Source organism: Pygocentrus nattereri, chromosome 20, assembly GCF_015220715.1.
Source record: "Pygocentrus nattereri isolate fPygNat1 chromosome 20, fPygNat1.pri, whole genome shotgun sequence".
Classification (NCBI taxonomy): domain Eukaryota; kingdom Metazoa; phylum Chordata; class Actinopteri; order Characiformes; family Serrasalmidae; genus Pygocentrus; species Pygocentrus nattereri.
This window is the reverse complement of record NC_051230.1, coordinates 22715581-22741730: the sequence shown is the minus strand read 5'-3', so window position 1 is coordinate 22741730 and position 26150 is coordinate 22715581. Positions and strand designations below refer to the sequence as shown.

Sequence of the window (26150 nt, the reverse complement as noted above, 5' to 3'; positions counted from 1 at the left end):
CATCCCTAGCTTATCTATAAACGTATCTGTTAGTGTTAATATATATTAAACAGGTACTAACACAGCAAAGATGTGGCATTCTCAACCTTCATATCAAAAGCTGAACTGACATCCTACTATAATCAGCAAAATAAAACATTTGGTTCAAACTTCCACACCAACCACTTTTACCAGTGTAAAGGAGTGATTCTGTTTGATGTGCCATGATTCTCATTAGAGGAGATGTCAACTTATGTTAGATTCTTTTAAAGTCATTTTTGGTGACAGAAACAAATGAAAACAGACTATTCTCCCAAAAACATCACAACACAAAGGCACAGAAATATTTTGCAGTGCCACTCTTTAATGTCTACAAATATCTCTATGAGGTTATTTCTGAATCCTTGTGAATTTAGAATGTAGTCTGGTGACAACAGCCACTCAGCATGTGCCAAAACACCTTGATATTTTTACATGTGCTCGCAGCGTGGCATTTCCACAGGAGGTTTTCAGGTATTTGGAAAGTATTATTGCTTTAACCTGAGAAAGGCTCAGAGGAAGGAAGGAAATAAGGGGCGAACTTTGACAAATACAGGAACACCAGTGACTTTCCTGAATATTTTAGTGCCACTGTTTGAGGACTCAGTCTTTCATTAGAATCACTCTCAACTGGCCTTTTATTTTTCTCCTTAGCATTTCAGGTAATTATGTGAAAGGCAAAATAAAAGCATTGACTCTCAGTAGAAAGTGCTGAGGTAGCCCAAGATGTTGTCAATTTATGGTTGGGGCCTGGTGGAAATCATGAATCACACTGGGTATTTATCAGTATACAATGGCCTATAAGACTTGCATTGTTCCTGTTGCTTAAAGATCACAAGTTGTAAATGGGCCCATCACTTCAAGTTGCTGATGTGATTGACGAATGCATTCTTCAGATTTGATCCTTAAGATACCTTAGAGGCAAGTTACAATACGAGGATTTACACATGCTGTTCACACACCTCATTCTTCAGCTTCTCAAGTACCAACGTGACCATGACAGAGTCAATATCAGTTTAGAGCTGATCTCCCTTAGAATGACTTATTACCAGTTTTGCACCCAGACCACACATTACTGCAAATTCTACCCAAAATCACAGAATATCAACATTTAGCTATAGCTGTAATTACTCTTTCACTGTGTCTTTGAAAATCTCATTTTGTAGATCTTATGCAAAAGTGTTGAACATCTTTTATACGTTTTTACTCTCTTATAGTATATATATATATATATATATATATATATATATATATATATATATATATATATATATATATATATATATATGGTTATTGTCTGTTTCTCTGAATCTGTTGTAGGAGAAGCAAAGAATGAAACTACTGGAATCCTCCAGTAAATGAGGGAAGGGCATTTCCTTTTTGCATTCTGTTTACATCACTATTGTAAGTGCCATAAATGACATTATCCACAACCTGTGGTAATGAGAAGTAAATTCAGAAAGTAACAAAGTGGTTTAAATGTCTGCAGTGTGAACCTACAATACTTTACAAAAGTCAGAGACCACGCTTCATGTATTTAATTTCCAGTTAAAATGGCCATTAAGTACACGTTATCCATTTTTCAGCATCAGATCAGTTGACAGGAGTCACAGTTTCCCAATATCTTTTCATCTTTATTAAAACTGCTGTTTTTTTTTGTTTGTTTTTTTTTACTGATTTTGATTTTCCTATTTCCCATGCATTAAACCTTACATTGAATTTCTTCAGAAACATCTCCTAAAAAAACAAAGAGCTTGTACTAAACCTTCTTAGGCCGACGATGTTGTATGTGACCTCAAAGCAGTGTTGCGAATAACGTCATTAAAAATAACAGCGTTAGGTAACGACGTCACTTTGTCAGTAACGGGATAAAATAATTACTTTTCCTGTCGTTACAACGCCATTGACGTTACTGGTCATTAAAAGCGGTGTGTTACTATATATTGATATACTAACAGTAATCCGAGCGGACCCCTGCTAGTGAGGAGTAACAGGTGTTACACCGAGAACTGTGACCTATCGAGATCTGTGACTCCAGGGGGCACTGCTGTATATTTACACATGGTCGATCTGATTTCACCGTGTTGCTGATGTTCCAGGACCATCTTTTTAATGAACCTTCACCCAAACCATGGCTCTGGCCCTAACCTTAACCAGTTGATAGAAGAAGTCACAGATCTCGATAGGTCACAGTTCTCGGTGTAACACCTGTTTAACTTAACAAGTCAGTAAGTGATTGGCTAAGGCAGCGTTATGGGAGGCAATCAGAGCCAGTGTTTTTACATGTGTGCCGAAGCACACCAGTGACACACGACACAAACGGAGAAGAGGCAGAAATGGCGAGTCAGGAGCAAGCCGAAGAAAAGTTAGCATTTTCAAGGTGGCGATAGAAACATTATTTCAAATTCATTGAGGTTAAAGGCAAAAACGTGCATGTAATGTGTACATTATGTCCTTGGGTGAAGACTTTGTCGACATCCACTGTAAGCAACTCTAATTTAATAAAGCATCTCACAGTGACCCACGCAGCTACAAAGTTAGTGGCTAGAAACACCAACACCACACCACTAGCAAAGGACTCGGAGCAAAGTCCGCCAAGCAGCAAAGGCTTGATTTTTCTGCCTCAGATCAAAAACCTTTGACACAGGCTGAAGTCAACAGCATGATAGACAGGTATGTTGTTAAAAGTATGTTGCCATTATCAACACTGGAAGATGATTCATTCCGAGCAATTACTGCTAAAATACCCAAAAAAGCAGGGGTCTGTACACCATGCTCAAAGACATTTACTAAATTCCTGGATGCTGAGTAAGCCAAAATGAACACAGAGCTTAAAAAGAGTTTTGAAGAGTTGGATTTTTTTGTCAACAACTGCAGATATTTGAACTGCACACAACTGCAGTTACCTCAGCGTGACTGCCCACTGGTTAGATCCACACAACTAGAGCGAAAGAAAGCAGCCATGTCATGTAGATGTTTTAAGGGCCGTCATACGTATGACAGCATTGCTACTGAGCTGGACAATATCCACTCATCCTTCAGTATTTCTCACAAAATCACTGCTAGTGTCACAGACAATGGTTCAAATTTTGTGAAAGCCTTTAAAGTTTACCAGCCCATTAAGGATGATGACTCTGGGGAGGAGGAGGATAATGATGAAGTGACTTTTGTCAACCTTGAAGACGTCTTGCAAGACATGAATGTGGAAGAGGGTGTGGAGGCGGATGTTGTCACTTTGCCACCACACCACAGTTGTGCATCGCACACAGCAAACCTTATTTCATGCTCTGATGTGGAGAAGTGGCTACTTTCAATGCCGGGCATAAAAGTTGTATCCAGAAGTTCCATCTCAAAGTGCACAGCTTTGTGGAACAAGGCCAGCCGTTCCACAGTGGGTGCAGAGATTGTGGATGAAGTCCTTGAGAGGAAGCTCCTTGTCCCATGTACAACCAGATGGAACTTGTTTTATGATGCCATTGCTCGTGCCTGTGAATTTCCAATCACCGAGCTGAACACCATTTCATACAATTTTGGGTTGAAGGCCATCACAGATCGGGAGTACCAGTTCCTCCAAGAATATTGCATGGTGATGAAGCCACTAACAGTAGCCCTTGACATTCTTCAGGGTCGAAGACAACTGTTTCTATGGCACCCTACTCCCCACACTGGAGACATTGATCACCAAGATCCTTGACTTGAAGACTGGCCTGCAAATCCTTGGTGACCTTCCAGAGGCTGTGGTCAAGGTAAGAGCTAGTGTTTCTTCAGATACATTGAATGTGTAGTCCCATACATGAAATATGTATTAATTATTAAGTATGAAATAAAAGTAAAATTAAATGTATAATATTATAAGAATATACTACTACTACTACTACTACTAATAATAATAATAATAACAACTACTACTACTATTACCATTACTATTAATATTATTATTTGCTTATAATGTGTTTTGCTGTGTGTTTGATTTCAGGCAATCAAAGCCAGATTTGCAGAGGTGCTGCAAAGTGAAACTGCTGTCTTGGCTGCGGTGACACTACCTAGATTTAAGCTACGCTGGCTGCGGACACAGGAAAGGAAGGACAATGCCAAGGCAAGTCTGCTGGCAGAGTGCCGTAGAATTACCAAAGATGAAGGCCAACCAACAGGTACCAATGCACCAACACACCACCTCAGCACCAACTCAGCCACAGAGGATGATTTTTTTTTCCTTCGAGGAGGAGGAGGACAACTCTGCTTCTGTGGAAAGCCAAATTGGTGACTATTTAAAATCAGGAGCACAAGGGATGGACATGCTTAACGGATTCCTTCTAGTAAAGAAAGTTTCACTGAAATACAATGCAACCACTCCATCCCGTGCCCCAGTAGAAAGACGTCTTCACCCCAAAGAGAAACAGGTTGACAGACAAGAGATTTGAAATGCTGCTGCTTCTTAGATATAATAAATGGTTTGAAGGGTAGGGGAATATCTAGGAGCTGATGTCCAACATGTAAAAACGTCCATTTTGTTAAACTGCTACTGCTACATTTTGTTACATTTTCTACAGTTACTGTAAACATACATTATATTATTTAACAGTTTTAAGAAAATACTTGAAGTTCCTGAATGTCTACCAGACTGGGTATTTGATTTATTTAATTAAGAATAAGAATTTAGAGGTTTTGTTGTGAAGTTTACTTCTGTTGTGAACAAACCAGTTGTCTCAGGTTGAGAGAATTTAATTTAATTTGATAGATGTAAATGCACTTTATACAGTGTAACTGTTTACTTTTGCTTTTTTTTTTTTTACAAAGATTTGAGATTTTAAAGGATTTCATCCTGTACTGGTCTGTTGATGTGCAATAAATATCAAAAGTTATGTACAAACACCTTTCTGATCTACTCATTTCAACTGACGGTGAAAACTGCTTTTTCAAAAAATCCTTATTCTTTGACATATAACTTTTTTTAACTGTAATGCAAATAGTTACTTTCCCTGGTGACAAGTTACTTTTATTATAGAGTAATTCAGTTACTAACTCAGTTACATTTTTGAACAAGTAGTGAGTAACTATAACTAATTACTTTTCTAAAGTAACGTTCCCAACACTGCCTCAAAGAACATTGTAGATCATAGAAAACATACGTTTTTGTGAACGCTGCATGCTTGAGAGGGGTAACATTGTTTCAGTGACACATTAAAAACAAATCCTCTGATTAGTCCCAACCCAAGGCAGCCCTGCTAACCATAACTCTTTTCAATGTGAAACAAATACATCTTCACAGAAGACGCTGTGCTGGAATGATCCAAAAAAAAACGTCCCCAAAAAGACAAAGCTCCTGAAAGGGATACAATCACAACAGAGCCTTCTCTGAAACAGTAAAACTACGTAGCTTTCCAGAAAAAAAAAGAAAGTAGCAGTCTGTATCATGCAGAGTTCCCAAGATGTTCATTCTTTTATGTACGATGCCCTTTGATGTCGCATATGACATTGTTGACCTGAGGGCGTTAATGGCTGTTTTGACTGGTAATTAAATAAATAAAAGTGCAGTCTCAGTACAGTGCTGTATTTTAAGGTTATCCTAGAGTTTCTACTGTGTCTGAACTTGCTGTGTTTCAAGTAAACAAACACGTAAAATGTGACCAGGTGGCTTCTGTGTTGCAAGTCAATTTTCTGCCATTTGCTGCAACCATACATACAATAGACTCCCATGACGTTCTTCACTCTTGAGTCACAACTGGTTAAAAACGATGTCATCATGGAAAAATTGAGCTATATTGGGTGTTTTGCTTCTGGGTTAAAACCACCATTTAACAGCACATTGAAAACAAAGAGAAAGGAGCTGTCAGAACATTGTTATTTCACGTAAGTACTCCGCCAAAAACTCTGCTGGACAGTTCAGACTGCACCACTACGCACTTATTGAAAAATCGAGTGATTGTACCACAGGATTTTAAAGTAGCTGGATTGGTATTGGCTGATACTCAACATTTAGATACCTGGATCAGATCGAGAGCACAGAAAAAATGGAATGGGGCCTCCCTAATGTTAAATTTTTATTCGAAGTAATTTTATACCCTTTTTACTGATCCACTTATAACAAAATTTTCACAAAACATAAGGCCAGCTGGCAATTTCAAGTGGCATGGAAAGCAACAACAACGAAAATTCTGACAGCAGTGAAACGTATATAATCTTTTTGCCTCCATAAGTGGTGCTTAAACATAGGCCTGTTTGTGTTAAGCTGTAGAGCAGTGGTGGCCATTTTGATTTGAAAAGAGATACGGACATCTGAATCCACAGGGGGCCCTGTGACAAACGAATGGTGTTTGGCAGATTATGATTGATGATGGCAGGGGCCAAGGGATACTGGGAAGGCGACTGACCTTTGAGTTCAGGCCAGGCCTACAGGGGATGGCAAAGTTGGAGGCACAAATTCACTTTCAAGCTTAACACAGCGGGGGAACCTCCTGAATGCATTGATTTTTGATGAGAGCTTGACAACTTGAAGCTTAAGAGATTTGCATCAAAGGTTTTCACTTTCATACATGATCTACCAGTAATGCAGCCTTGGCATTCTAAGCTAATGAAAGAAATCTGTATGGAGAAAACGCTGGGATATCACTTCATTCCAGTTTACCGTCTATATTTTGGACACTAATGAATTTGGCAAACCACTTTATAAGAGGCATAAATGCACTGCAAGGTAAAATTACTTTGAGATTTGAGAGGAACTGCATCCCGTTTCACTGAAACAACATTAGCTTTTTTCCTCACCAAAGGCATGAAACATCTTTACGACCATGCTTTAATCTGTGAGGACACTTAAGGATAACCAGGAAGCAGACTAAGAAAGAAGTGAGTGAAGTAAGTGTGAAATTTAGAAGATCAGAGGAAGTCCTGAGGCAAAAGGGGACACAATCCAAACCTCCCCATCCTAATAACTTCTCTTTTATGGGCAATGGTGTGTCAAGGACACACCCATTTACATGCAATTAGCCCATATTGTATTTTATATATTTTGAAGTCTTTAAATCTTATGAAGCCTTCCGAGTCTATCTTTTCTGTACCTTTGGCAGGCTGTGCATAGTCTGATATTGTCAGTTAAGTTGATTATTCATCACAACATTCAGTAGATTACTTGATAAATAATATAATAGTGACAGTCCTACTGCAGATGAAGTATTGTTTCTGCTAATTCAGTTAATATGACCTAAAAACTAGCTAACAAACAAACATAAAAGTGGGTCTAAGACAGTCGCCTCATAAACACACTACAGAGGATATCCACACTACCTGGATTTGTGTGGAACATGGTTAAGATCATGATTTAAACACTATATTTTGATTTGTTAGCTAATTTTAGTAGGAGTTAGCAGCATTAGCTCAAGCCTGATCTGTGTTCACAAGCACAAAAAGCCAAACGTCTGCTTTCAGGGACACTGACTGGGTGTGTCTATTTTTACACGTCTGTCTTGCAGCAGGCCTCTGTAAACATGTCCTTCTTCTGAGGTTTTCGTTTTGTCTGGATTACCTGGTTAATGACTAGAGATACCAAGGGCAAAAGCTGAGTGCCACTGCAATCATGTACCGGGGTGGCATGAGGATGTAACAGGACCTGAATCTAGTCCCCAAGTCTGTTTAGAAAGCTTTTAATAGCCTTTGCTCAAGGTGGGGTCAGATAGCAGTGGTGCTGACAACAGAAGACTACCACATCTTATCCATGATGAAAGTGCTTTGTGGCCTACTGCATTTGTGATATGGGATTATAAATATTATAGATGAAGAGTTTCCCCTTACATTTAGACTGCTGTATTTTGAAACATGTAGATGATTATGGTGTTTTCTAGGTTGGATGATGTCAAGCTAAACTCATCTACTTTTCTTAGCTTTAACCTGGAATGACGTTAAAGAGGTAGTCTCAGAACACTGGACTCAGGAATGCTTAGAAAACATAACCTCTACTGTAGGACTGCACAGTATATTGTTAGTTAAATGTTATCGCAATGCTGTCACAGAAGGTTGCACTTTGTTTTGCTCTTGTTTCCATGAATAAAGGTAGTTTTAAAACACCGTAAGGCATATCTTACTAGTAACGGTAACATATTTTTGTAACAATAGCAATATTTGAGTATTTTGGGAGCACATATAGTTTAGAGTAATGCTTTCAAAATGTAAGCTAAAAACACTTTTCAGTGCTTCACGTTTTAATGCTCTGAAACAGCAGTCTGTTCCATTTATAGCTTTCAGATTTGGAAGAAAAATATAAACAGATAACTGAGACTCCAAGTAAGTTTAGAGCGATGATAAATTAAATCTAAGATACTGTGACACTCTACAAACATCTCAGATATTTAAAGCATGAAAGCTGCTATAGAAATGTGCCTAAATATATGGAAGGTCTAAACATATAGAATCCACACGACAGGTCAACATACACATAAGACACAGTATATATATATATATATATATATATATATATATATATATATATATATATATATATATATATATATATGTATATATATGCACATTAATTACACTCATGCTTGGTCAAAGCTCAAAATGTAACCAACTGTGGCAGTTATAAATACGATCCAGGTACCCAATCTTTGATAAGTGACCTCTCTGATTTATGGCACATTGCTGAACTTGGCTTTAGTTATGTGGCCACAGGTAAGAAGAGCAGGGTTTAAGTCAATGTGTATAATGTTGCTTAGTTCACGTAGCTAAATCAAAGTGCTAGAAATAATAATTAATTGAATAATTTTAATCTATTAGTGCATATAAACTGCTCATAGTTGAGAACTACAATAATATTAGAAGCTAAGACAGGTAAAGGGAGTCTATAACTGTTATATCACTGTTCTCTTTTAAACAATCTGATGTTCATATAGCAGTCTGTCATATGTCTGGATTTTAATAGCTGGCTAATATTAAAGTATTACAAATGCCAAAGGAAATATTTTCAGCTGATCCTGTTTTTTTTTTTTTATGTTGGTCCTTCTGATAAGCTATTGGGCTCATCTGTGCCTTAATGTGTAAATTCCATGATAATATCTAAACAAATTGGCTAAATATAATAATGAACGTGACACTATGCTATGCTGTCTATTACTGACTAGGAATGTTTAAAAAAGTATAATATACGCATATTATTTTAAGAACATGCGTTTTAAAACATGTCAAAACAAGTGTCAATCAGACAACTGGTTACTTCTTTAAGAGAAGCTTGGATAATAAACCTGTCATATAAATACAAACCCTTGAAATAGAAAGAGCATAGGGCATTTTTAAATTGAGCCTTGAAATGATTAATGTTAAAACATTGCTGGGCAGATATTGGGACGAAGTGCCAGAGGATATCAGAGCAGGAAAGAATAACCTGATCCAATTCTGTAACAAATCTAGCCTGAAATAATCAAATTGCTTGCAATGCAACCTGGTTAAATAAAGCGAGTTACATGATAACAACAGCCTAATGTAAAGTAACACTGACATAAGAACAACGAGTCATTATAACATCGGGATTATAAGCTGATTATAGGCTAACATAAGCTTTACTTTAAATTGTGTAACTAGTCAAAAGGATTTGACAAAATCTGCATCCCTAGTAGGGCTGGGCGATAAAACGATAACGATAATTATAGCAATATAATGTTTCCTCGATAGAGCGATAAGACATGTTCGATAAATTTCGATATAATACACCCTCACATTTCCACGATCAGCGAAAGCCCTGGTGGCATTTTCTACTGTAAGGAAAGCAATACTACTTCCCTGTCGCCAGGAAAGGGGGGACCATGAGTAAGATGAGTCTTTACCAACGGCTGAAACGTGGAGTTAGATATATTGCGGTTCACACCTCAAACTACTACGATAGTATAACATTAGAGAAATCCAGTCGTCTGCTAGCTGGCGTTTGTTGAGAAACTAAACAGTTTTGCTCTGTTTTGGCCACTTGTTTAGCATTTGTAACGGGATAGCCAAGCACTCGTCACCAGACAGCTAAAAATAATCTGTTTTCTTTCTTATGAGTATTACAAAAACTGCAGCCGTGCTTTTGCAGCTGATGAAAACAGCTCACCAGAAACTTTCTCCCACTGACAGATTTGTGAAATGTTCCACTGTTTGGTGTTTGTCTGTTCCGACCATAAAGGATAGTTTAAAACAGCAATTAATCATCCAGGAGCAAAAATCAGCTTTCAAATGAAAGAAACAATGATCTGACATCTATCGTGATATGTATCTATATCAAACGATATGAATTTTGCTTATCGTGAAAACTTTTTTTGCCATATCGCCCAGCTCTAATCCCTAGTCTCAATATGACAATTCAGATGTGTAAAGTGCTGTCACTGGAAGCAAAGTTAAGTTACTAGTCCACACAAGTGGAAAAATACATATGCAATAAGAACTTTTACCTAATCGGATTCGCCCCTCAGTATCTGAGTGAACTTCTCTTATACTATGAACCATCACGGCTACTTAGATCACAAGGTGCTGGCTTACTACTAGTACCTAGAATTAATAAAGTTACATCAGGCTGGAGACTCTTCTCAAAAAACCCCCCCCAGCTTTGGAAGCTCCCCGTTTTGTGATATAATATTTTATACTAATGCTGAGGAGGACGGGTTCCCCTTTTGAGTCTTGGTTCCTCTCAAGGTTTCTTCCTCTTGCTCTTAGGGAGGTTTTCCATGCCACTGTCGCCTTTGGTGATGCTCATGGGGGCTTGGACCGTGCAATATACATAAGCTTTGACTTGACTGGACCTACACAGGTAATTTGGTATCTTTCATCTTGCATGAGACCACCCTTGAAAAACTATGGATATGCCAAGTTTTTTTCCAGCACTGAAATAACTTTAGTACACTCTAATGACAAACATGGTAATTCACTGGGTGCGCCACATATTTTAAAAGCTTTGGTAGCAGTGGAGCTTGCTGTGATGTTGATACACCCCTTCAATATCATATTTATCTCGCCATCACCTGTCAGTGTCAAAATACACACAGGCCTTTATTCACAAGAGCAGGATCGGACAAACATAGGGTGTAATTAATGAGAGAACGTAAAGGCGCACGAAGCATCGTTCACACAAAGAACCGGCAGCTGACATTCAGCCCCGACAAACTTGTTTGATAGGGAGGTTATTCAAAAAGTACACTGACTCAGAGCATAGCATCGCATGCACTGTAGCCATCAATCAAACCAGATACAAAGCAACATATAATCTGCTTCGTTCTGATCTGTCACAGTTCGGAATGTCTCCTAAAAAACTGATATGATTCAGCTGTGACAGCTGCAACTCACGCATCACCTCAGTGACAAACCTCAATTCAGCCACACACTGTATTAGAGACTACTCCATTAAACTCGATCGCTTGAGATTTAAAGAATCATCATTTAAAACTGATCTTCTTCTAAAAATACACTTTTTGTCAATTCGTTTTTTTCATAATTTTTAAAAAGGTCTTTAGAGTTTAGGTTTTCCCAATTGTTTCTAAATTTTTGAAAGGCTCTTTATTGTATTCATCAGTGCACATTTATTGTTTGGCCTTAAAAACATAAAAAAACAAAAACTGATTGATTAAGTGATCATCAGAATAATGAGCAGATAACTTGATTACTAATATATGGCGCCCTACACAACACCACACTGAACTTACTTGGTCTCATCCAGACATGGTATTCTTTGAGACAGCAAAAATCAATAATATTAATGGACATTGTTCTGAATATTTAATCTCTGATATTCCTAAAGTGAAGCAGAAACCAGAATGAAGTAATCTGTAAGTGGAAATGCTTCATATATACTTTCTTGGTCAACATATGGCCAGTTTTCAGGCCTGACAGCATTAAAAATCAAGGAAGTGGTTAAGATTTTTTATAAAAGATCAAACAATACAAATGGACTAAACTATCGCTATGTATAGTCTTCCAAACACTTGTTGAAGATTTATGGTTTACTTTAATGAAAAATATATACAAAAAGCATTTTAAAACTTTTATTATTAAAAGGAAATAGAAATATACCAAAAAGTCATCACTGCGGACTCTTCATGAGGGTCAGGTTAAATGGACATAATCAGCAATCATGGCAACCCTACGTGTAACACAGCATATCCAGATTTGTACAAAAGCATAAAAATAAAACAGCACTCGCTGTGTCTTAAACAAATGTTGAGCCCCTATTCAAAAACAGCACATTTATGAGTCTGTTTTCATGTTTGATGAGTGCTTGTACAGTCTGGCATTAAGTGACGTCAGAGTTTTCATTAAATTTGGTCTTTATGCATGAGCTGAAGTGAAAAGGACTCATCCACTCCCACATTTTTATGGCATGGAATCACTAGACACAGTGACTCCAAACTGCCTGTCTCACTTGGATTAGCCAATGGCATAACAACAGCACCAGCCACGATAAAACAACCCCCACATTCCTGTCATCAGACATTTGACCACAGGACACAGAGCTGATTTTTGACTAGCTCTTTCCTACTTTGAGCTGTATTTCAGTTTCAATAAATCAGACACCCTGGAGAAAAGCTCATAAGACGTTCATATAAAAACAACACTAGCTGGGAGTTTTAACGTAGAAAAAGAGGCTAATATTCATGATAAATGAACACAGCAGGCACTTGGGCTGAAGCATTTCTAACTGCGATTTACCTGATAAATACTGTGTTTTCAATTGTGTTCATTTTCTACAAATTATGGCCATGAGTATCCACGTTTTTTGCCTTAAGGCTGTGTTGTCATGTACGCAGGACATGGTTGCTTTTGACTGGTTGACTGGTTTAACTAATCCACAGGAAATTCACATGTACCAAATATCATATAATCATAATAATCATAATTATATAGAGCTTTTCAAGAACTTAAAGAGACTTAGGATAGTTTTCTCCACTTATAATTTAGAATATTAACTATAAAATCACATCAATGAAAGCTTTTAGTAGGAGGTTTCTGATATGTTGATGGTCCAGCCACTTCATTTTTTAAAACATGTAACTACACCTCATAATTAATTTTTATAACACTTAATTTTAAAAGTACTTAAGCAAGATAAATAATATTTACTTTTAAACAAGCAAACTGTATTTTTTCCCCCAGCATTTACACATATAAAGTGAACATTTCTGCCAAAAGTGGAGTGAATGCAAACAGAGTTAATGCCATAGGGTAGCAGACTGTGGGGCTAGCTGTACTGCAACTAAAAACACAATTAATTCAATGCAGCTCTACGCTATTTGCAGCAGACATGCTTCCCAACCTAAATACACAAATACATATTCATAAAAATAAACAGGATATAAATAGAGTGGTCATTATATGAATATAAGTACATGGCCAAAGTTAAACCATAAACTATCCATGTTACAGGTGAGCCAGTTATGCCTCGCTCATCACTATTGTGAAAAAGTAAATGTCTTGGTAAATTATTTCAACAAAAACGATAATGGTCACATCCAGCGGGCATCAACTCCGGAAACCGTGTTGCAATCATTTTGAATGAGTTGAAACATTCACAGATATGTTGCAACAACTCCCAGAGCACATTTTATATGGTCGATGAACGCATGACTATAGATGCATATGCAGCCTAAGGAGATTTTGTGTCAACTCTCAGGGACACAAAGCTGTCATTAATGGATTAAGAGCTGGGTTTCTCTCAGCTCACCCCCAATCTTTCACCTGAAGGAATTTGCAGGACTCTCTGAGTGTCTGAGTGCACTTACTAAATGCTTACAGATTACTGAACAAGCCTTGTCAAATATGTGGCATGTGCTTTTCACATGAGCATGTCCCAACTGATGCATATATCCATCTGCATTTTATGACATCTGTCTGCAGGTTATGAGTCAGAAAACAGACAACAGGAATACTGGTAGTGAAGCTGTGGCTTTTCCACAGTTAAAAAAACTAAAATGCTTACCATTAACCATTAACTTATCAAATTCTATCAATAACCAAGACAAAGAGAACAGAACAACAAGAACTACTAATAATTCTCAGGTAAGTCATAATGATTAGCTAATCAAATCAAACATTTACTCCAACCAGTGTCCTGGCAAAATACCACATAATATATAAGACATAATAGCCAAGATATATTTTGTCACTGTCATATCAAAATCTAAGTTGTATTTTTTCCACTAATATATAGACATTAAAATGGTCCAAAATCAACTGGAATAAAATCTTTACTTTACATTAACTTGTTCCTTCTCAAATAGAACTATTACTTCAGCAATACCAAGCTTTGTTTGAACAGTGATATTATTCATACAGCACAGTACATACAGTGCTGTGCCAAGCTCAATGATGATCCTACATATTTCTACTTTGTTGCTTCAGATCTGAGAAAAAGCCACAGGTGATTCTGTCCATCCTGCCACTGTGAGAAGACAACTCAACACTATGAGTCTGAAAGAATGTGTAGCTGTCAAGAAGAAACTGAGAAAAGAAAACAGAACAAAAAAAAGCTGCAAATCAATCAAAGAAGCTGCTAGTCTGCTCAGAACAATGGACAATTGCAGGCATCAAATACAAAATGAGTGAATATTTGCAAAAACAATAAAGTTTATCCGTTTGAACATTAAATATCTTGTCTTTGTAGCGTATTCAATTGAATATAGGTTGAAAAAGATTTGCAAATCATCGTATTTACATTGTATTTGTATCTGTTTTTATTTATGTTTTACACAATGTCCCAATTTCATTGGAATTGGGGTTGTACATAAAATTTCACATTTTTCTGTATTTTCTGTTTCCACCCTCTCTCTTCATTTCAGCTTCCGTTATTTTCAGGAGATTTGTTTTCAGTTTTTTTAAGAAATCTACAGATTCAGTTTTAGTTTCAGTTCAAAGTTCAGTTTTAAAAAGTTGCATTTTGTGTTTCTCACGTTCCAACTAATCCCAAACACATTCAGTGATCTGGACTTTGGAGTGGTCAGTCCATTGTTCTGAGCAACAAAGTAGAAATACGTAGGATCATCACTGATCTTGGCACAGCACTGTATGTACTGTGCTGTATGAATAATATCACTGTTCAAACAAAGCTTGGTATTGCTGAAATAATAGTTTTATTTGAGAAGGAACAAGTTAATGTAAAGTAAAGATTTTATTCCAGTTGATTTTGGACCATTTTAATGTCCATATATTAGTGGACATAGTGTTTGAACATTAAAAATCTTTGTAGTGTATTCAAGTGAATATATGTTGAAAAGGATTTGCAAATCATCGTATCCTGTTTTTAATTCATGTTTTACATAACGTGCCAACTTCATTGGAATTGGGGTTGTAGTTATTGAGGCTTCTGTAGTTTTATGTAACACACTTTTGGTGATTTTGATTGGAAATTAAATAAATGAAAGGGTGGTCTTTGCCTAATGCACAGTACCGTAAATCATATCTAATTCTGGATCACAAACGCCATTCCAACTCATCCCAAAAGTATTATTCCAAAAAAGACAGTTTCACCACTCCAGAGCCCCGTGCTGGGTGGCTTTATATCCCTCTTGCAGACACTTGGCATTGGTCATGCTGAACTACGCCTGATCCAGAGCATCCCAATCTATCAGGTTGGGCTCAAAATCATACTTTTTTATGAAGAATTTAAACAATAGTATTTTGCAAACATTTACTCCCAGTAATCACACAAATGAACAAAACAGCTATTCTTTCAAAATAGTTCTGTTTTTTTGTTCCTGGGTAGCCAACTTCCTCATATTATGAAAGACTTTTTAAAAGCTAATGCCTGCTGAAGCTGCTTTCTGGGAAAAGAAACTTTCTGGTGGTGTAACTCTTTGCTTGGTGAACCTGGAAATTCATTACACCATGGCAGGCCAACATAATACCAGGATGTTATCCTCCCCACTGTGGCAAGGTCTTCCCCTCTGGGCCATTTTCACATAATCTCAGCATAATTATGAAACAAACAGTAGCAACTCTTTGTTTCTGATAGCATCACTAGTAAGCCATGCCACTGTGATAGCAACCGTGCTTCAGAGAGCTGGAACTGAGCTTTAATCAGGAAACTCAAACTAGCTATCGCAATTCCATCTATACAATCAGAGTTTTTACTCAAACAATGAAGCTCAGCTATCTATTGTTGAAAGGACTGTGGTGTGAACGCATTTATGACTCTTTGTTTCTACAGGTCTGTTTTAAGACATTCTAGATTCTATTGTAGACACTAAGAAATGTCATGTGAGTAATACAGTGTATGTGTTTTTACATGAGCATGAGTATTTTACAGCTGCCCCAAACACTTCCCAGCCAATCAGGTTTAAGAACATGCAACTATCTATTTTTCTGAAAATAAAAGATACATTCACAATGCCTGAGGTCACCAATGTGTCACAAGACTTTGCACTTTAATTTGCAGTAATTGTGCTGGGGTGATGTGAGTGTGATGCAATTTGTGGAGGACATTTGGTCTTACCTCTTTTCTGCATGAAGCTGAAGAGATCGTCGAGAAATTCTTTTCTTTTTTCATCATCATCCAGCTCATACAACTGTAAAAAAACAGAAAGAAGCATGTTTTAGAAAAATGTGCTGGGCTGCTCCAGAGCATCTTGACCATCAGATGGGGCTCAAAGGAATAATATAGTAACAATAATAATAATAATAATAATAATAATATACATTAAAAGGTTCCTAAAATGTTTTGCCATTATATATATATATATAAATAACCCCAATTCCAATGAAGTTGGGACATTGTGTAAAACATTAATAAAAACAGAATATGATGATTTGCAAATCCTTTTCAACCTATATTCAATTGAATACACTACAAAGACAAGATATTTAATGTTCCTTTACTGTTTTTTGCAAATATTCTCTCATTTTGAATTTGATGCCTGCAACAAGTTCCAAAGAAGTTGGGACAGGGGCATGTTTATCACTGTGTTACATCACCTTTCCTTTTAACAACACTCAGTAAGCGTTTGGGAACTGAGGACACTAATTGTTGAAGCTTTGTAGGTGGAATTCTTTCCCATTATTGCTTGATGTACAACCTCAGTTGCTCAACAGTCCGGGGTCTCCGTTGTCGTTTTTGCGCTTCATAATGTGCCACACATTTTCAATGGGAGACAGGTCTGGACTGCAGGCAGGCCAGTCTAGTACCCACACACTTTTACTATGAAGCCACGCTGTTGTAACATGTGCAGAATGTGGCTTGGCATTGTCTTGCTGAAATAAGCAGGACATCCCTGAAAAAGACGCTGCTTGGATGGCAGCATATGTTGCTCCAAAACCTGGATGTACCTTTCAGCATTAATGGTGCCTTCCCAGATGTGTCAGTGACCCATGCCATGGGCACTAACACACCCCATAGCATCAGAGTTGCTGACTTTTGAACTTTGCGCTGACAACAATCCAGACAGCCCTTTTCCTCTTTGGGCCAGAGGACACGACGTCCATGATTTCTAAAAACAATTTGAAATGTGGACTCGTCAGACCACAGGACACTTTTCCACTTTGCGTCAGTCCATCTCAGATGAGCTCGGGCCAGAGAAGCCGGCGGCGTTTCTGGGTGTTGTTGATATATGGCTTTCGCTTTGCATGGCAGAGTTTTAACTTGCACTTGTAGATGGAGTGACGAACTGTTTTTACTGACAGTGATTTTCTGAAGTGTTCCTGAGCCCATGTGGGAATATCCATTACAGAATGATGTCGGTTTTTAATGCAGTGCCGTCTGAGGGATTGAAGGTCACGGGCATTCAATGTTGGTTTTCTGCCTTGCCGCTTACTTAGAGATTTCTCCAGATTCTCTGAATCTTTTGATGATATTATGGACTGTAGATGATTAAATCTCTAAATTCCTTGCAATTGCACATTTAGAAATGTTGTTCTTAAACTGTTGGACTATTTGCTCACACAGTTGTTCACAAAGTGATGAACCTCGCCTCATCCTTGCTTGTGAACGACTGAGCCTTTCAGGGATGCTCCCTTTATACCCAATCATGACACTCACCTGTTTCCAATTAACCTGTTCACCTGTGGAATGTTTGGAATGGTGTTTTTTGAGCATTCCTCAACTTTCCCAGTCTTTTGTTGCCCCTGTCCCAACTTCTTTGGAACGTGTTGCAGGCATCAAATTCAAAATGAGTGAATATTTGCAAAAACAATAAAATTTATCCGTTTGAACATTAAATATCTTGTCTTTGTAGTGTCTTCAATTGAATACAGGCTGCAAAGGATTTGCAAATCATTGTATTCTGTTTTTATTTATGTTTTTACGTCCCAACTTCATTGGAATTGGGGTTGTATTATATTAAATATTAAATGTTATATTTAAATGACCATCCATTAGAACTGCTCAACTGCTCAATCTATTGTTTGCTAATTGTTATTGCAATATTAGCCCTTGCAATACACATATTGCAGAAGGCTGTCTTATGCTAATGAGCTGTCTAATCAATTGCAACATTTTTTAATGTGTCCTGATTCCGGTTTCTGTGGGCATTTTGGTGAATAAGGGATTCACAGAATCCACAAAAAGTTTTAGTCAAAATAATCCAAGTACATTATTAACATGTAACATTACAGATAGACAATCACAATATGTACTAATACAATCCCAGGATTTTGTCCTTGTTTTACAGCTAAAGGTGGGTAATATCACAATAGAATTTCATATCACAACAACCTAAGTCACAATAAATTTACTGCATACTGTGGATATAATCAGTATTTGCAGAACACTGAACAACTGCAAATGAAATTTTCACTAAACTGAATTCAGCATAGCGCAGTGTATGAAATGTCAACCTCAGAAAGACAAAATATTGCAAAATATTGTAACACTGTGAAGACAACCCCTTCATGCAGCCTTATTGTCTATTTTATCTAACGGATTATGAATGTAAAGACATATAGTTATCTTAGTATTTTACATGTATATGACTCCTATTAACATAACTATGTTATTGGTTAGTCAGTTTCACGCTCAAACCGATGTGTATTTTAAATGACTTTCTTTACTACCAGCATGTCCATTATGTTTCTTGATTTTGCCCTATTCACTGAATGGACCTGGAGTCAAAGAGCCTTTTAAAAGCTGCCTCTTGAAAGACTGCAACCTGATGGAAATATGCTCCTCAGCCTTCACTTTCAATAAGGCCCAGTCCATGTTACCGGGCGAGCAGGTCGATACAGGAAGACAGAAGGATGACCTTTGGAAACAGCGGGGCACATGGAACGAGGCCCCAGAGATAATAACTGATCATTTAGAAGTGTATTAGCTGTCACCAATATTAAAGGACCAATGCAATCAATGCCTGAGGAAGAAAAAAAAGCTACAGTGGGGGTGGAGGTGTGAAGGCGAAACAGGCTTTGAATCATGAGTGACATTTCAAAGGTGAGAAAAAATAACCAAAGAATGTGTTAGTTTTAATATGGAAGCGTCTCTGCCTTACACAACGACAGTTCAGGGGAAAAGGTGAATTTACTCTCGAGCCATCTACATAATCAAGCTTATTTTTCAGTTAGATGCTGAATTCAAAGTAATTCCTATGAGGTAATCTGCAGAATAATATGCTTCATATGAAACTAGTACAGAAGAGGGCTATGTGATCTAGTAACTGCCAAAATTGTTGACTAAGAGAACATAATTATTGAAGCACGACGTACAGAACGCATAACTTGATAATCCTGCTTGCCCTGATAAAAAAAAAAAAAAAAGCATGCGAAAGGTCATATCCGAGAAACCATGCAAGATATGTAAGGTGATAGCCTGAAATGAATTGTTTTGGTGTGGAAAAAAAAAACATCCAAAAGGTCATATCTTGGGAAATATGCCAGTGTCATTGAGTTCAACCAAAAAGCAATTAAATACTTCATTAATATGAATTTGGCAAATTATTCGATTTAAGCAAACTGTGAAGCTAAAATTAGAAGAAAAAGAAGAAAACAAATGCATGAGATCACGCCTGGGTAAATCTTGGGATTAGTGAAATATACACTTCTCTCAGAGCTCAGCTGCGGTCTAGGCCACGCACGCGCTACCGGAGCCCGGAGCTGACCGAGTGAATTACAGATTAATTAGGATGGAAGTGATGTAACTGTGACGACATGTGCCAGATAGGCCACCGGTAAGCTGGAGCAGCTTTCGATCCATATGTCACAATATCTTACACCACAATGTCCACATTTCATTAAATATTAACCAATGGAAAACATGGTACATTAGACTTCTGCTTCCTCTTTCAGCCTACATTACATTCATTTTCACTCTATTCAGAGGATTCTGAGTGCATGTGCAGGAAATGGGACATGCAGTCCACCAAGATACGCTACTTTTAATACATTTTTACAGCACTGAGCAAAAGTCCAGAGACCACCCTTTATTTATTTAATTTCCAGTCAAAATCACTGAGTGTAAGTTTTTCATTTTCAAGAGAGATTTCTGAGGAGATGGAAGATAACCCAATTAACCCACATAAGGAAATAAGGGAAAAAAACATACAGAGACAAAGGGACTGTTAACAACTGTGCGAGACCTGGTAGACCACCAAAACTGAAATGCTAGTTCATTAACTTTTGACAGATGTAAGAAAATCAAGCTGCTTTTGCTTCAGATCTGAATAAAATCACACTGTCTGTCCGTCCTACCCCTGTGAGAAGACAACTCAACACTACTAGTCTGAAAGGACGTGTAGTTGTCAAGAAGCTGATGCTGAGAAACGGAAACAGACAACAGAAGAAATGTTGCACATCAGACCAAGAAGCTGCTGGTGTTCACAGAACAATACACTGACCAACTTCTAAGACTGAACTTTGGAGGTGTGGAAAAACATCCCTGAAAGCAAGTCTCCCAAAAAGAACAGAAGCGTAATAAAGGCAAAGAGTGGACACTAAATAATGAAACTTCTGATGCTTTTTGTTTATCGAGGTGCTTCTGTCATTTTCTGTGAAACAGTACCTTTAGCACTTCATAGCGTTTTGTCTAGAAAAGAAATTTATGAACAAGTCTCTGACTTTTCTGTATATTTACTCCAAAATGGCAAAAATAAAATAATGATCTAGTACTATTTTGTAAACATAATTACTTTCTGTTACATTACAATGTCACTGTAAAACTGAGACATTTCAAAAGCCTGCACATTTACAATAAGCTAAGTGTGCAAGAGAAGCTAGTGCTCACAAAAGATCAGGTTTAGACTCATGCATTGCTGTTTCAAACCTGACTTTACCCAGAACACACCAGGGGCCTGTGTATAAGTAACGCTTGAGGGCGGTAGGTCTTGAAGTGTGCACTGACCCACTCCTTCTTTTTAACAACTAGTCAGCTGCTCTGTGTGTGCATGTGTGTGTTGACTACAAGGCCTCTAAATTATTCCTCCCGGTCTTGAATGTCATGAGCTGTTCACTGTGTCAAACTCCTCCGGCTGCCGCAACACTAAGCGATCATGCTCGAACTTGACCTTGAATGGTCTGCTGTTCGTGCATTTACAGACACAAAAAACCCAAACTGGCTTTGTGTGCGCAATCTGCACAATACTATTAAAAACTAAACTAAAATAGAAATTTAAAGGCATCCATCATGCTAAAAACGCTTACTTTCAGCAATAAATAATACCATAGTGTTGTATTTTTGCCATGCTTGTAAGATCACCTTATCACCATGATCGCCTTCACTCATACTGGACAGTTAAAAAGCAAATCTGCCAAACATGATCACATTTATTTTTATAGAGAACCTGAGTAGAGATTCTCCATCTGAGTAATCTGAGCACAATTTTTTGACTGCAAGGTTTCAGTAGAGGGAGCTCTTTACAATACAATAAATTCATGTGCACATATAAATGTTCCAAATGCAGGACTGTAGACTGAAGAGTTTAATTCATTGGCATTAACTCCTAAAGCCAGTATTTTGTACTTACCAATATTAATACATAATTTGAGGCTTTTAGATGGGGGGTGGGTGGTGCGCATAAGCTGACACTGCCTCTTTATATCTTTAAAGACATAAATGGGGTGGCAGCAGGCAAAGTGACTGGGCTACATTCTTCACCACTGCAATGCAAGTACCCTGATTTGTTTTTCACTGTCAAAAAGAACTGAAAGCAGCGCGAGCAAAATCTCGGATATGACTTTGAACTGAAGTTCAAGCGAACCTTTAGGCGCTTGGAGCCTGTCCTGTAACATATCACACTGGAGCCTGGTCAGTCAACAAACGGACGGGTTGTTGACACAGAAAATTTGGAAATGCTTTTGATTCCGTCACCCGTCGCCCCTGTGACACTGCAAACATTGCACAGTCTGTAATCGATGTGTGTGCTTGTCCAAATGTCCATCTCAAGAGACTGAAACAAAAGAAAGTGCTCAAAGTCAGATCTCCAGTTTATGTAAGCGACTCTGTCCTGTTTACTGTCACTCCATGTTGTTTTGTCTGGAAAGCGTTTTGTGCTGATTTTTTGCATATATATGATTACATAAAAATATCAAGTACACTTGTTTTGGTCTATTTTGGCATACGCTGCTCACTTCGTCATGGAACAAACCGGGACATCGCTCTTCCATGTGAAACTATAGGCAACCTAAATAAAGTACAAGCTGGAAGTTGAGTTATTAATAGCAAGTATGAATAACATTGACAGGATAGCGCAGGGCAGTAGTATTCAAAAAGGATTATGCTTCTGGTATCAGTTTCATAAAAAGCTCATTACATTTGGGGAAAAACACTCAAGAATTCTTTTCAAACTTCACAATCACTCCACTAGTTTTATCGACTGCTTTCTGTGCACATGGTGTGGCAAGGAAAGAAACACGAGTCTAAAACACACCAAACATTTCGGAGTGTTACCAAAATTATTCTTGCTTCCTGACCTTCCTGAGGCCCTTATCTTCATCATTTGCATAGGAGTGCAGTAGCTATAATGTTATGGGCTTATTAGCACTCGCCTCTGGGATCCAAATTCTCTAGATCACCTTTTGCTATACTGTTCACATATAATTAGGGAATTACCTTTTTAAATACACAGTGAATTACACATTACGTTCAGATTACACTCACATTACATCGAGTCTTGGCCTGCAACCTCACTCTGAGGCAATGCAGTAAAAGATGGCTTTTCTATTCACAAAACAAGTCTGTGTACACGGCAACTTTTCATTAAATTAAATCGTAATAAAACAAACATATAAAAAGGAGCTGAAAATTCACATAGATAAGTGATAATCTTGGCTAATAAAATGGTCTATTTATTTTAGATTTTAATTTTATGTTCTAATAGTTTTAATTAAACTGCGCTTTACTGGCAGATATAACTGTCAGTTCTTAACTGTCACCCATCTTTAACTAAACCCCAGAAACTTACAGTCTTAAATAACAGAAATATTAAAGCACTTGGAGATGCCTTTGCGCTTTGGGTTTGTTCGTTTTTGGTGTTCACTCAAACTCCTTGGAACCACTGGTGGTTCCAAAACGCACTTCGTCACATTCTTCGTAACTTTTATATTTCATTCAAAAGGTGGGTGTCATGAAAGCTGCAACTGTCTTCTTTCCACTCACACAGATGGGTGATGTCATTTTAAACCCTTATAGTAAAAGAAGCTGAACTCTTTTTTTCTACTGGAAGTCGACCCATTTTTCCACAAATCCGGGCTATAAACTATAAACAGATTGTGCCTCTTCAGGGATCTGCTCTGTAAAAATGATTTTTGTAAAAAAATACAAAGAGCATCCAAGATTTTTGGCTTTCAGCAGTAAACTGTAAGCATATAGCAATATGTGTCTGATCATAAAACACATTTTCTGTTAAAGTGAGGGAACGTTTATAAAAGAAAATGTTTTTATTTCATGCAGTTACTGAATAAATAGCCTTACGATTTGGTCATGAAAATTCAGATGGAAAAAACTAAATATAACCCTGGAGAATAAGAGGTTAGTAAAAGGGTAATTTAGGCTGTTTTGCTGGAGTTATTCTAATTCTGAAGGTTAGGCTTGGAAACATTCTACATATATTTGTTACGCTGGTGTTCAGATTCACCAGTTTGCGTGTACTGCTGAGCTACATAGTTAAACAGGGAGTGGCTCGTATTGGGTTCCCACGTAGCACAAGCATGTAAAGTCTGTCTTATCAGACAATGTGAGCTGGATTTTCAGGAGGTGCTGCAACCAAAAAAAAAACCTGTCACTGATTATTTGTGATATCTTCATGGAGCCTGATAAAACTGTGCTGTCAACACCAGTCGATGTTACCAGCGAATCAATACATCCGTTGTGCTCTGCAACCATGTTTTTTTATTGCTGGTCATAACTGTGAATTCTGAGTCTTAACTCACTCCTGGAGAAATCTGCTTTTGACATAATGACTGGTAATTTGAGTTGAACGTTACAGGCTATTGAAAAATCAAACTTCTCGTCTTTCATCGTCTTTCATTGTAAGAAAAAGAGGCAGATTTAAATCATTTAGAATGCAAAAGTTAGAGACTACCCTTCATTTATTTAAATTCCAGGCAAAAGCTATTAGTACAGTTTTTTCTTTTTTCGGGAGATATTTCTGAAGGTTTTAGATTCAAAATACTACCCTTGCATAAGAGCAAAGTCAAAGGACAATAAGTGGAAAAAACGAGCTAAAAATATCACTAAAAGATATAAAGAAAATGGGAATCCTAACAACTATACCACAAAACTGACACCACCAGATTAACAGTACCTAATGGGGAATCCCACCAATTTTTCAAAACTTTTGAGTAATTCAGTGCTTGCGATGTGAAGTGGTTTATCGCAAAATAAACTCACAGACTCAGATTTCTTTGCAGTGGTGATGATGGGAACCAGGGGTCACAATGTCTACAACAAAAATATAGCCAATTGATTTACTTTCTAATACCACCACTGAGCCTACGCTTGTTTTCTGAGTTTTTATATCTAATGATGGTGGTTGATGATGGTAAAACAGTGATAAATCTGAAAAAGTAAGTTTTCTTATGGGACTGTTTTGCCTCATAACACCTTTCATGTACCCCGCCACCATGAATGGATTAAAATAAATGGATTTCAAGCCAAAACTTTGTCTCAAAACTCAAAATCTTAAAACAATTCAGTGGATGTTGCAGCATATATCTCACCATTTCATGTAACAACTTTCTGCAGGGGAACTTTCAGAGGTGGACATCTGATTCCTATCACCACCATTGTGAACACTTCTGACTCGGTTTCTCTAAATAGAGTCTTTCACTTCAAACCACTCTGAATGACTCCGTTTACATCTCAGCTGTATAACTGTGTTGAAATTTTGAAACATGGGTGGAGCTCCCTTTAAAGCTTTCATATTCAAGACAGAGAGGGTAAAATTAAGCTACTCTCTTCTTTCATATCTGAAAAATCCAGTTGTTTCTGCCCATCCTACCACTGTGACAAGACAACCCAACTGTCAAGGTGCCAATACTGAGTAAAGGAACAACAGACAAATTAACATAAATATTGAAAAAAACATACTATATTTTAAAATGAACAATTTGTACTTAAATGCTATTTTGACTGGGAATTAAAGAAATGAGGAGAGGTCTCTGAGTTCTGCACAGAATTGTAATGTTTATATATGATCGTTATGATTGTTCAGAAAACGCTATAGAATTAAACATGAATTGAATAGTCCAGCATGTACGATTAACTATCATCTCTGATAAGCATAATTTCCGGACAGAAAAGGAAGAGGAAAAAAAAACATGACAGCAGAATCAATCACAAAGCCATCTTTTCCCATCTGTCACTGTGAGTGTGAGTGGGGGTCTCAGATCTTCTGGGAAACTGCTGGACTAGGCGGATGTGTGTGAGCAGCTCTGGTGTAAGGGAGCAGGAGTTAATTAGAGAACAGTGCGCCTGGTCATGCTGGCACCAGGCCAAATGGCTCTGTGCCAGCTCTATTCCCATTCCTTCACACACACCACACACACACACACACACACACACACACACACACACACACACACACACACACACACACGGATGATCCTCCTTGGAGCGGCATGCTGACATAATGAAGCTAAGCTAATATGAAGTGGTGATCTTTGTCTCTCCTTGGTCAGCGGAGCTCCTCCTAATGGGATTTGGCCGGGTACTTGAGCTGATGGACTGGATTACGTGGCAGTGAGTTGAGCGTGTATTGGCAGGGATAAGTGTT

The 26150-nt window shown here is 37.6% G+C and overlaps 1 protein-coding gene across 1 annotated transcript in view; it reads right to left on the bottom strand.

Annotated features, from left to right (window-relative positions):
- Positions 1 to 26150, bottom strand: part of arid3c (AT rich interactive domain 3C (BRIGHT-like)) — a 102423-nt gene that overhangs the window by 19691 nt on the left and 56582 nt on the right. Inside the window, exon 3 of the mRNA XM_037531900.1 lies at positions 16454 to 16526. Coding sequence (XP_037387797.1) covers positions 16454 to 16526 — 73 coding nt within the window. The remainder of the gene's footprint in view (positions 1 to 16453; positions 16527 to 26150) is intronic.